The sequence below is a fragment of the Polyodon spathula genome, chromosome 6, assembly GCF_017654505.1.
Source record: "Polyodon spathula isolate WHYD16114869_AA chromosome 6, ASM1765450v1, whole genome shotgun sequence".
Lineage (NCBI taxonomy): Eukaryota > Metazoa > Chordata > Actinopteri > Acipenseriformes > Polyodontidae > Polyodon > Polyodon spathula.
In genome coordinates, this window is record NC_054539.1 from 8,373,683 (window position 1) to 8,386,542 (window position 12,860).

Here is a 12,860-nt window from a genome sequence, read left to right on the forward strand (position 1 = left end):
GAGCACTGGGGTGAGGGGGAACAGCCTGCTCTAGAAATTCAGTGTGATTGTTAATATCATTCATCATAAAATACTGTTCAACCCTGCACCTTGATTAATTACAGCATACTGGCCCAGTGCGCCAGCAAAGCAGCTCAACAGATATTAATAATAGAAATGAAAAATGAGATGAAAGTTTGAGTTGCTGGGTTAATTTGCTAGAATTCTCAAAACACGGCTTTTACACAATTGTAAAATTGTCACCTGACCCTAGCGTATATCCAACATCAGCAATGGAAGAAACTGCCATAGCTCGATAGGGTTATATTCATTACACACCAAAAAATGATATTAAATCTGCAACAGCAGCATGCCACAAGATTATGCATGGCTTCATAAGTAACAGTTACACTTCCAGCTACCATGCCTCAGAACATATTGGAATCACCCGTATCTATACAGCTGACAGTATTGCAAGCTTGAACTTAGTACCATACATGTGTAGGCTTTATCGACAATACAGTTTTCATCTCTTATGTACAGCAAATGCAGCGTTTATGTAGGCTATTTTAAACAGTTCTGGTGATGCATTATTATTATTATTTCCAGGAAAAAAATCTCAAGGTGCAGAAAAAGTCATATTGTATATTTGCATAGGGTATGCAGGTGGGTCTCTCTTCCTCAGTGACAGGTGATGCCAAAAGTAAAGTAAAAAACTAAGAAAAAGAACACAGGTGGCATTATGGCACAGTTTAATAATCATTTAGTGATTATGATTATAAAGTGAAAGATAGTTTTGAATATTAAAAAAAAAAAAAAACAAGGCACTAAAACCTCAGTTTAGTTTTCCGAGCATATGAAATAGTTAACCCTCTAATGCACTGGTTAAAACGTCATCACTTTATGATAGATTGAGAAAGTGGGGCTTGTGAACACAGCACTGCAGTATTTAACATGATGAAGACTGAAGCTGCCTGGCTGCCTGCCTGCTGTAACACACTTTTAACACTGAGCAGCTTGTTCAGCTCTTGAAGTTGTCACTCTGGGCCAGAGCAGATAGTTTTAGTATTTTTCATTTTTAATAATTTGCAATTTCCTTTGCTTTTAGCAACATATTCAGTTCACACAGATTACAGCTCAAAAGGGTCTCACTGAAATGGTACAAAGATGGAAAACGTGTGAGATGCAGACTGCTGCGTGCACTTTAGAATAACGCTGTGAACGAAAGAATGGACTCTACACAGGAGGTACATCTGTCACATGGCAACAGGATTACATGACAGAGAGTTCAAACTGGGTCAGCAAGGCTTAGCAAGCAAGCTTATTCTGTCCCCAAATAAAAACAATAACTGGCAAGAGAAATAACAAAGTAACCTTAAGATGTCTCCGAAGAGAACAGAAATAGTACTGTCAAGGGACGTCTTTAACATTTTATATGTATGTATGTATGTATGTGTGTATATATATATATATATATATATATATATATATATATATATATATATATATATATATATATATATATATATATATTGAAGTGGCCCTGATTAAATCACCGGGACTAATTTACATAGTCGATTAATACCATTTTTGTCCCTTTAGACAATGCCAGTTACGGTCTTAATATTAGTTAAATTATAAATAGTATAAATACAATATGTTGATATCAGCTTCATTAATAATATTCATATTATACATTCAATTAGTTTACCCTTTAAAATGAAGGCCAACAACAGTAATAATAATAATAATAATAATAATAATAATAATAATAATAATAATAATAATAATAATAATAATATCTGTAGTGCCTGTACTAAACTGAAATGAAATGAAAGAGGGCTGCAAGTAATACTTTTAGATCTAGATGTACTAAAGTTGTCGCAATAGTTGCAAACGAGTCCGAAGTCTAGGGTGAAATGTACTAAACAAGCACAATGCAGTTAGTGACTTTCCAGGGAATGCTCTGCGATAAATACATTTGCAAAAATGGGATGGAGATAGTGAAAACGAGGGTTCTCAAATATTCTAATGAGATGTACTAAAGCTGCTAGTAATTGCTACACTTAATTTTGCATCAATTTGTTAAGAACTTTTGAAAGCATGTTTTAAACAATCACAATTGTTGCTGGCATTTCCCAGTCTGCTTTTTCTTGTGTGTTGCCAGTTGTGCTCAATGTATTTGAGACGAACACCCAAGTACCTTATTTCACTAAAGTCAGGGTGTACTTACAAGCCTTGAAAACAAATTTCTATGTGTTTTGGTTCCCCCAACATGTTAGGAGCAACAAACTGCACACATGTGCCACTAACCCCTCCAGCTCACTACAAACATCTGTATGGGACTATGATCTTTTGTACGGATTTATATTTTTACCTAATGTAATGTGTAGCCTACCCAAAACACACTAGTGTTATATTTAAAATGGGTTGAGCACTATAAATGTATGTGTGTGTGATTTTATTTTTAAACCCGACACCACCTTATGTCGGACAAACATGTCCGGTTTAGTGAGGGGCTACAGTATGATTATAAAAAGCTTTCTGGGCAGGAAGGTGGGGTCCCCCACTATAGAATCTGATGAGATTAAATTGCCTTTCATTTTTTTTTTATGTATAACTATATATCAGTGTACAGATGACATTTACATTTAACAAAAACAATGTTATTTGGATTCTTGCACCCTTGCATGTATAGATGTTATCCTTCGGGCACCCTCTGCTGCAGCAGACCATAACTCAGCTTCCGCTATTTATTCGACACAATGTTGCACCACTCACAACGCTAAGATGACCCTACAAATATTTAAAGTAGTATATTGTAGCTGTTTCCATTAACATATTTTCTCTTGGTACGTATAACAAAATGTATACTTGTCGCAACGGAAATGCAAATTGCGGTATGTTTGCGCCGCGTCTGGCCCATCTTGGTACATCTACCCCTGAGTGTGATTGGGGTCTGGTCATGATGCTCACCAACAGTGTTTTCTTCAGATACAATTGATTAAAGCTTCTGAAATTGTCATATGTATGAAGCTTCTCCCCCTAGTGGACAATGATAATGACTACATGCAAGATAAATATTTCTACATCACTTCTAAACATACTTTAGTTCCTGACTGCTTCAGGTATTATAAAGGGAAAAAACGTATTAATATACATTATAGGCAAATAGGGTGTCCCCATATATTTGCAGAAACTAGAACATTTTGAATGGTATGTATAATAAAAGCTACTGGACACATTAAACACCTGCTGTAAACAATGCCATTCAACTGAAATGTTTGGGTTCATTAATAATAAAGGTTGTCCATTTGTATGTATCAACGAGAACAGACAAAAGACAAAGAGTTGCACTCAATAAAAAAACACAAAAAATGAATACAAAACCCACAAAACAAAAACACACAAAACAAAGCTTTAAAAAAAAAAAAAAAAACAAGAAAGAAAGAAATGCTCAAGCCAGTGGATCATCTGCACTGCGGCCCCTCACACTGACCCTACGAATTAATCGAATTCAGACTGCAATGGAATCGTTTCAAACTGAGGAGGAAGCTTGTCAGTTTAAGGCTCGGGATACACTTCAAACAGACACAGATTATTATTTATTTGTACAACACGTCAAACGTATTCTGCCGGATTTTTGCTGGCTTGAACATAATGATAAGAGACAGGGGATTACTGTACAGCGATGGCCAGATGTTTTGCATCACCTAGAATTTTAGGATTGAGACAAAAAAAATCGAATAAAATCAACCCGATTTGAGCATAATCGAGATAACATAATTGTAATCGAAGAAACTACAAAATGATATCGGAATATCAGTCTACCGGAATCCACAATTGTGGTACAGTATTTCATGTTAAATTTCGAACTATCACATTTTTTTAAACATTAAATATATGGAAAACTGCAAAGCGGTATGCAAGTCAACATGTTAATGTAATTTTATTCAGCAGGTTTCATTCGGTTTTATGAAACAGAATGTGTTAATGCTTTACAGCGACGCAAAACATCTGGCCACAGCTGTACGTGGCAATGAGTCTAATTTGGCTGTAGCTGGAGTGAACTGAAAATAACTTCACACAAGTGCTCCCAAAAGACCTCTACTTCCAAAATACGACAAGCTTTCCTTTTCTTCACAACCAGTTTCCTACAGTGCTTTAGTAACACACACCATCTTTGTTTTATTATCTTGCTCCTTCAAGCGTTACAGATTCTATTAAACATAACACAAAGATAATAGAGAGAGAAAAGAGAGAACAGAGGAGACAGAGAGAGAAAAGAGAAAAGAGGAGAGAGCAAGAGAGAGAAAGAGATAGAGAGACAGAGGAGAGACAGAGAGAGATATGCATGTCCCTTTATTCTCTTTCAGATGCTGAAGTAGCAGTGGAGAGTGGTCTTGCCGAAGACAGCAGGAATGGTAGATGAGGAAGAGTCGTTTTGGGGAGGAAAAAGCCAGAAGGAACAACACAGACATCCTTTTGATTTGTTATTTGTTTGGGGAGGTTGGGTTTGGGGAAGAGGGATGAAGGAAAATCTTCATGGATTAAGCCTAATGCAGAGAAAAAACAAAAACACAAACCACACAAGATTAAGACACAGCAGAAGACATATGAGAATTCATCACTGGTGATCAATGACAGTTTAAAGGGGTGTAGATCCAGTTGCTTGCCTGGTTATCAGCTCAGTATTGTCACTGCTCTCTATCATTGTGCAACTTTTCATTTCTAAAACATTCTGTTCCCTCATAAGTAGGTCTGTATTTTTTTCAAGGTACAAAATGTATTATTTCACGTTTTTTTTCACGGTCTAAAAATAGGTATTTCAAGATATTTCACAACTAAACATAAGCACATAATTTATTCCTACAGTTATTTTACAACAAATGTTCCTAAATATTTAAATGCTAACCTGAAAAACAGTAAATGCTAAATTGTAGAATATTTGTTTAACAGAAATCGTGCATCTCCACGAAATATGTTCAATCATTTACCAGAAGCAAACGAAACCTGCTGCCTGGTGTTTGCTGTGCTTGTTTTTAAGTGATATAAAATGCATATTTACACAATTCTTTCAGAAAAGAGAATTTTTGAGGGAACTGCAGTACATATTACACGTCAATGGATACATTTCACAGAAATCGTGAAATCTGTGATAACCATGAAAACAATACAGCCTTACTCAATAAGTACAAAACTATAGAGCAGCTGTTTCCTCTATGCTGGAGCCCTCCAGTCCTGACCCTGACAAAGGAATCCAATACCTTCAAATCAACACTGAGGAGATGGCTGATCAATAGTGCTGTACTTTCAGAGATGTTGAAAAGTTATTAAAAATGAAAAATTGATTTGAACAAATGTGGCATTTCCCTACTGCTTTGTGCCTCTCTCATTGCATGTCTCAGTGCATGTCCTCCAGCACCGTCACGCATAGCAAGATACATGTCTATCCATTATTGTACAGAGTCCCTAGTCCTCAGATAAGGGATAGAATATGGGTAGCAAAACAGCCTACAGGGAATAGTTGACGGCTTTTGCGGTATGCTACAACAAAACACAAAATACTTTTCCACAATCGCATTGGTTGTTGCATAAACATATTTTCTAAAATGTGTCTCTTGTGTCTAGTATAAGACCTGGGAAGACATTTAGATATTTCATTTAAGTGTTCAAGGTATTAACAGCACCAGATTTGCGTTACATTCCCTAAGCAGCTCTGAAGGGCAAAGTCGATTCACTAATGTCAAAATGAATATGAATTCCATAGAGTGCAGATACTATATCACTTTGAGACGTCTCTGGTTATCAAACAAGCCTCTGTGCAATTGTTATATTATTATCTAATGTTGTTCCCATCAGCATGCATGCCAGTTTTGGGATTTTGTTGCTTCAGTACTGGTGATAGTAAATATATTTGTAAATGGTTTAGTATGAGAGATGTATCTGGATTGTGTGTGTAGCTGCAAAACTGATGTAAATTAAGGTCCAATCTTAATCTTAACCTTAATGGTTTCGATTGGGTGAGTTATTGGATACTGTTCTTTAGGGACAATACTGTGTGGGCTACTCTTTTTGACAATATGATTATGTGAACGGAGAGCACAAAGAGTACCATGGCCTTTAAAGTACAACCTTTTCAGTGTCAAGTTTGAATTACAAAGTCTTTCCTAATGTAGTAATGATGAAGGGTACTTAATTACAAATAGGAGACAAATTGTGGTCTCTATAAATGGCAGAGCTTCTTTCTGGTCACGCAAAGGTCCCGTTTAGAACCCAAGTTAAACAGTGGTAGGTTTGTAATACAGAGCTGCAAGGGAATTGCAACAACTTGATGTTTAAAACACATGTAAACCCTCTTTCTTACAGTATAATTTGGTATGTTTACAGAGGCAGCATTCTATCTAGCTGGGGAGTGAGAAGGTTAGTATTAATGGCCTTTATAATTATTAGCTGGGAAAGTATATTAAAAACAAATCCCAATTCAAATAAAGGAGCAAATTGTGCTGTTAGTAGAAGCAGTCAAAATGTGCGGATAATGGAATAACTCGGAAATCAATTCATCATAAATACACTGCTAATGTGACCTGAAATCTATAACTGGATATATTAAAGCAGAAGTACATAACCATAAATTGTATGATTCTGTATACTTGACGTTTTAGAAGCCATTATTACTAATTCTAAATGCACAAGATGCTTCGCAGAACACTTCCCAGATATCTACTGAAAATGCATATTTGCAGATTTTCCCGCAGATTTGGACTGTCTCGAACCGTCAGTGAGATGAATGACTAGAAATAGCTTTCCCAAGTTGTTATGTTGGATGACCGGCAGCCTAACCAGATTAGTGGAAAAGATAAAGCTCTAGTTAATGCGTTTGGTATAGAAACGGAAAAAAGAAATACCACTGAGGAAACCCAAGTCATGAGGCTGACAGACATGCTATCGATTGCTCTTGAAACACCGTTGATAGGATCAGTCCTTACAGTACCCATCTCAAGTACAGGTCAGTGGTCGTGAATGCATCTTGCTATGCAGCTGTGGCTGGTTTCTGGGAGGACAGATCTGTTAACTCTGCCACATGGTCCCTTCAGCATTGACAATATATGCTGCTTCTTTAAAGTCTTTGCTTCACCTTACAAAAGAACATTTTGAGACCTCAAAAGTTGTTAGACAAGGGTACACTAAAAAATGAAACTTTCCTTTCAATGCAATGCTGTAATAATAATATTCTGCATTTGCTTTTATGCTTGGAAAATCCAGTGGCATACACATTGTTAAATGTGTTTCCAAATGTCTGCAGTGCAGATCTATATTCATGTAGCAGAATGGGTGACATGATTGGCTTAGAGATTTCATTACTTTTAGATTACATTCCATGTTGGAAATCCTGCAAAAGGCAAGCTGTGTGTGATCAGTGCATCCTAATGCACACTCCTAGTCAGCATTAACCACAGGCTTGACAGTAAAACAAAGGAGCATTAATGTGCAATTTGCACCATGGGAAAGAACCACACAGTCAGGGAAGCAGGGTGCTCCACTTGCTGTTTTCAGACAGCCCCATTAGCTGCTGTGGCTTCTATGTTAATCACGCTAATGAGCAAACCGTTAATTAGTTTCATCAGCCACAGCTTGTATAGTGATTCTAGAATATAACAAGTGAATCACTCCGCTTCCCTGACAAGAGCAACAATCTTAATGCAGAATTATTTACCAATGTATTAAATAAATAAACTACACACTGATTTAGATTTTTGTAAGGAGTCAGCAAAGCTTTCAAGCACTAGCTGAAGTGAATCTAAGAGCAATTAGTAAGTAAAATAAATAAATTCAGATGAACAGTTAGTACTGGCATGTACATTCCATTTTTAAAGACTTGCACATTTTTGTTCTTTTGCAGTGCTGGATACAAGTAATCACAAAAAATGGTAGCAAATCCAGAATATTTCTGTCTTGGGCAGCGTAATGAATAAGATTTCAATAAGAGTGTACTGCAGTTAGCCAAGTCATTTCAGTGCACTGTACTGCAATCTATCACTTTTTATAAGGCAGTATGACTCATGAGCTGGCTGTAGAGAAGTGCCTACCTCATATATCCTGTTTTGTAAAGTCTTTTTGAAATTCTGCTATTGAAAATATCCTGATCCAACACAATTCAATTTAGATGAAAGTTTACATTCATCTTAAAATAGTAGTTTTTTTTGTGTGACTATTATTGTTTTGTAAATAGAGCTTGTTTTAAAAGATGCACAGTATTTTAAACAGTAAAATGAATGTGAGTATCATGTAAATAAAACACAAAACAAAATGGTCCTTTTCATAACAATACACAAAAATATCCACAAGTGTTATAAAGCTATTTAATGTCTATGCATAAAACAATCAGTAATATGCCTTTTAACCTTCCAGTACCTCTACAAGGACTGCAGTATTTCATGTAAAACTGTTTTACACCCATCTAGCTGCTACTGAGGCATTAGCAGGACCATCAGGGTCTTTAAATTGTTCCTTGGTTTTAATGATGTAGTTTTGTAAGTAATTCTGCAATGCAGGTGAATAGCAATTTGGCTTAGAAAACTAATTGCATTCTGATAAACAAAATGTATCAGACTGTAACATGCGACATACTTCATACTGTTCCTAATTCAAGCAGTGAGTCCATTGACTGCTTATTTTATTAAGATCCATTTAAAATGAACAAATACATTTGTTTTAATTTTTTGTTTTTTAAAAAGGGAAACGTTGCACCAACTAGCCATAAAAAATTGATATGCATTAAGCAAGGAACGTATTCTGTATCATTAATCTTACTGTTACTTCCTTTTGAAATGTACAGGCTTTAATTCATTACTTTTCTGCCATCAGGGAGTTTTAGACATTCTTGACAATGGCACTGATGGCTCATTCCCTCTATTGACATTAGTTTCGTCCAGCACATCAAATAAAGTAAAAACCTAACACTTGTGTGAGTCTCTTTTGAAGAAATCCAACTCCAAACACCAGTTTGTTCTTCTCGTTTGGTCTGCTTTGAAGAACATTCACATTTTTAGCTATAAGGAAAACAAGGAGAGGGAGTACAATCCACATGAAGACGACAAGAAATTTGATTGGCTGATTGGTTGTCATGGCAACAAACAAATCATCACACAGGTTAATGAAACAAAAAAAGCAAGGCAGGGGATTGGCGCATAACGCAGGTTAATACAGATACAAAGAATGCATGCAAACTGCTTGTGAACTTAACACACCGACTTCATGCTTTGTAGCACAACAGAAACTGCAAAAAAAATGCACTCTTCGTTTTGTAAACTGTAGTCTGTGTCTCATTTCATAAATCGACCCAAATGGATTTCTATGGGAATCATGTTAACATTCCACCCTTTTAAGCATCTGATTGGCTGCAGCTAGGCAGCCTGCAGATGTAAAAGCCAATCAACCAGAGCACGTCTGCTGTTATTAGTCACTCCAGTCAACCCTAAATATTGGCTTTCATACAGTGATCAAAAAAGAGCAGCTTGCTTCAATAAATCATTTTTAAATAAAAACAAAGCTCAAAGAACTGCAACACATCCTGCAATGATTCAACACATTGAACAGACACAGTGACATACATTCCAGATTCCAATGAGTGTAGCGACACATAAACAGATTGTGTTCAGAGCAATTTGGACAAACTTGTGGTATATAAGGAATACTGTCTCTAACTATCCTGTGATTTTATTAGAACTATTCAAATTATGCAGACTCATTACTATAAAACCACACTGTTAAATGAGATGCATGATTCCTAATATTAATACTGTGAAGAATGCACACAGAAGGTATGCTAACAGTATTACTTTCACAGTCACTAGACCTTGTCTGAATCCCCCCAGACAGATGAACCAAATTTCTGATGAGACAGTAAAAGCACAAACCGAAGAAGAAAACAGTATAGATATTTACAACAAACATTAAAAACTAGACAAAGGAACAAAGAAACCATTTCAAAGCACTGTATGATTTGAAATACCACATTTCCTGGCTATAATCATTCCCTATATATTACTGGTATACTGTATTTTGATGGATTTTCCTACCATTCCCCCAAACACTGGCTATAGAGTTAGTACCTGTGCATAAAATACTATTTAATAATAATAAAACAATAGCACTACTCATTCCAGCACTTCTCATTACCTTCAGGATAAATGGATGCTTTATGTATTCAATAGTTAAGCACTCATAGTCAAAAGTAGATTGAAGCTGTAACTACACAGCTATGACATTGAGTTTCAATATTCTAAGCTCAGCAATGGAATACTGACCACTGATTTCAAAATAGGAATGGATGAGCAAAGCGGTCTAGAGCTGTAAGGTAAGAGGTATAACACACCACAACGAATTGCTTTCTGTTAACTTGATTTAAAAGCGCCGTGTCTGCAAAGTTTGTACACAAAAGTAAAGAAGAATAAATGACAATAGTCAGTCAAGACAAAGTTAAAAAGGCATCTTGGATATCTGAGCAAAAGAAAAGTTCCAGGTTTAAAATTACCGACTCACACATGCTCTATGAATAGGACCCTAGACTCTCGATGCTATTTGAAATTATAGGTCATCCTGTTACCAAGTATTTGGTACTGAAGTTTCATGGGTCAAGGAATCAACCCCCTTCAAGTATAATGTCTAGTCAGGCTGTTAACTCGGATTACAAGCAGCGCTTGTCCCAACATTTTGCACTGCTGGTTTAATGGTTTTGCTTAAGCAATACGGGCGAGCTACAGGGATGCAGTGGTTTTTGCCGATTACCAATTGTGTGCTTGATTAGTAAATTATATACTAACCACACCAGTAGTATTACAGCCTATTAGGCTTTTTTAAAGAACACCTCTGCTTCTATGACAACTCATGTACATGTCTCAAAATGATACCTCTTAAGGTCTATCTAAAATACCAAATGAAGCCAAGTCACAATCAATTAGTCCACTTCTTCAAAGTAATCGTACACATACTAAATACTTTTGCATACTAAATGACACTGTATTACAAAAATACCAATAACCTTTTAAAATAAATAATAATTAAAAAAAATAATAATAACAATACAGAAATGAAGATTAATGGTGAAACATAAATTGAAACTTCAAAGCTGAATTCAGCAAGCAAGACAGCACGTGCTTTTCAGGAAAGGGTGTGGAGTAGGGTGGAGGGTTACAATTCAAACTGTGCATCTTATGGATCCATTACACATCTGGCATTCAGGCCATTTAGGGGAATCAGTATTTAGATCTTTAGATATGAGGTTTAAAAAGTTTTAGTCAGAGGGTTTATTCATGATGACTTCACCATGTCACATGACAATACAACTTATCAAGTTCACCCGAGCATCTTCCAACACATTATTGTCCCCTTGGGCCTAACCTCAAAAGAGATGAAACGTTTCAATGAAGAATGAATGTGTTAAAGGAATGATGGGATCAAAAAGAACAAACTCTTTATATCTCGTCGAATCTGTGAGGCATGACTAGCTTGTTTCTACCTCCAGACCAGCATCACGCATTACTAATAAGAAAGATTTATCATTGTTTCTATGGCGAGCTTGGAGCTCTCTACAAGTCTGCTAAATACGTCAGTCTTGCTGGTTGCACATCGCCAGCAAACAAAGTCTTGCGGTAATCATGACGGCAGAAGATTATTTTTCTTCCCAAGCATGTTGCTCCCAACTCGTTGTGTTCACACTAGTATTATTGTGTCTTAGAGTGTTCAAAGGAGGAGTTGTAATAAATACTAATTAGAAATAATTAGGTGTACTAAGAAGGAGGAGCTGAAGGAAAGTAATGACATCCTTCAAGATGCACAGCTGAAAGTGTAATAAAATCTTTCTGCTCTCTGTTTTAAGCAGTCATTAAACTTACAGCTATTTCTATCATTACAATCAAAAAAAAAAAAAAAAAAAAAAAGCGAGCCTCTAAATAAATAATAATACAAGAAAACAAATAATAATACAACAACAATGATGGCAATAAATGTATGCCAAGACATACAATCAGCTCCAGAACTTGTTTGAACTTTCTTTAAATGACAGTGAAGATGATACAGCGAGGACTGGTGTACTGGTGTACTGGTATCGGTCAACTTTTAGCACTTTTTACTGCCAAGCACTTAAAGCAAAATTGGAGGACAATTCTTGAACTTCAAAGGCTTCCATATTTCTGCGAACTGTGCCTGTATTACTTAAAGCACCCGACAAATATGATGCCTAAAACTTTCCTAACCCGTTGCAACTGGAGGGCTGAAGATGCTACTCAGAAAGCCACACCATTCAATCGGATGCTTTCTTCTGAAGCCATTGAATATCCACACACCAGTCCCGCTGTATAGGACTGCACTGTCACCACCAGCCATTGTTCCGCCTTTATTGTTTAAATGAAGTGGACTTGTACTCACCCCGTTCCAATCTACTCCCATACTCACTTCCTCGCCTCCCTCCGAGCCGCTCTCGTACTTCACGCAGCTTCGTCTCCGTTCAGGAGTGTCTCTGTCCTTGAGGATTTCAACTACTCTCGTCTGGTTGATGGGGTCGGTGCCCTGGCACACACAAACACAGCAATATCACATCCACAACTGCCTTCTGTTTCTTTTTTTAAAAAAATAGTTACCCCCTCATGTACTGTTTTAATACAAGTGATGACACTGTTTCATCAAAAATATATGTGAAGAGTCCTAAAGTGTCCTAACTGTTGTACTAAAAGATGCATTTCAAAAGCCAATCCTCCTGTGCCTGGTCCTTCTCTTTCCTAGCCCCTCTGTGGTGGAACCAGCTACCGGAGAACTTCAGGACTGCTCCGTCTCTCTCTCTGCCTTCCACCTCCTCCTCAAGACCCACCTGTTTAGACTGC

General features: G+C 36.6%; 1 protein-coding gene across 7 annotated transcripts in view; it reads right to left on the bottom strand.

Moving 5' to 3' along the window:
• Positions 1-12,860, bottom strand: part of LOC121316778 (kinesin light chain 1-like) — a 63,926-nt gene that overhangs the window by 10,189 nt on the left and 40,877 nt on the right. For 5 of the 7 annotated variants that reach the window (XM_041251958.1, XM_041251957.1, XM_041251959.1 and 2 more), the window contains one exon: positions 12,409-12,549. In XM_041251958.1, the coding sequence (XP_041107892.1) occupies positions 12,409-12,549 (141 nt within the window). Of the gene's footprint in view, positions 1-2,634; positions 4,536-12,408; positions 12,550-12,860 lie in introns of those variants that run through there. The other 2 variants (XM_041251963.1, XM_041251962.1) reach the window with 2 other exon arrangements.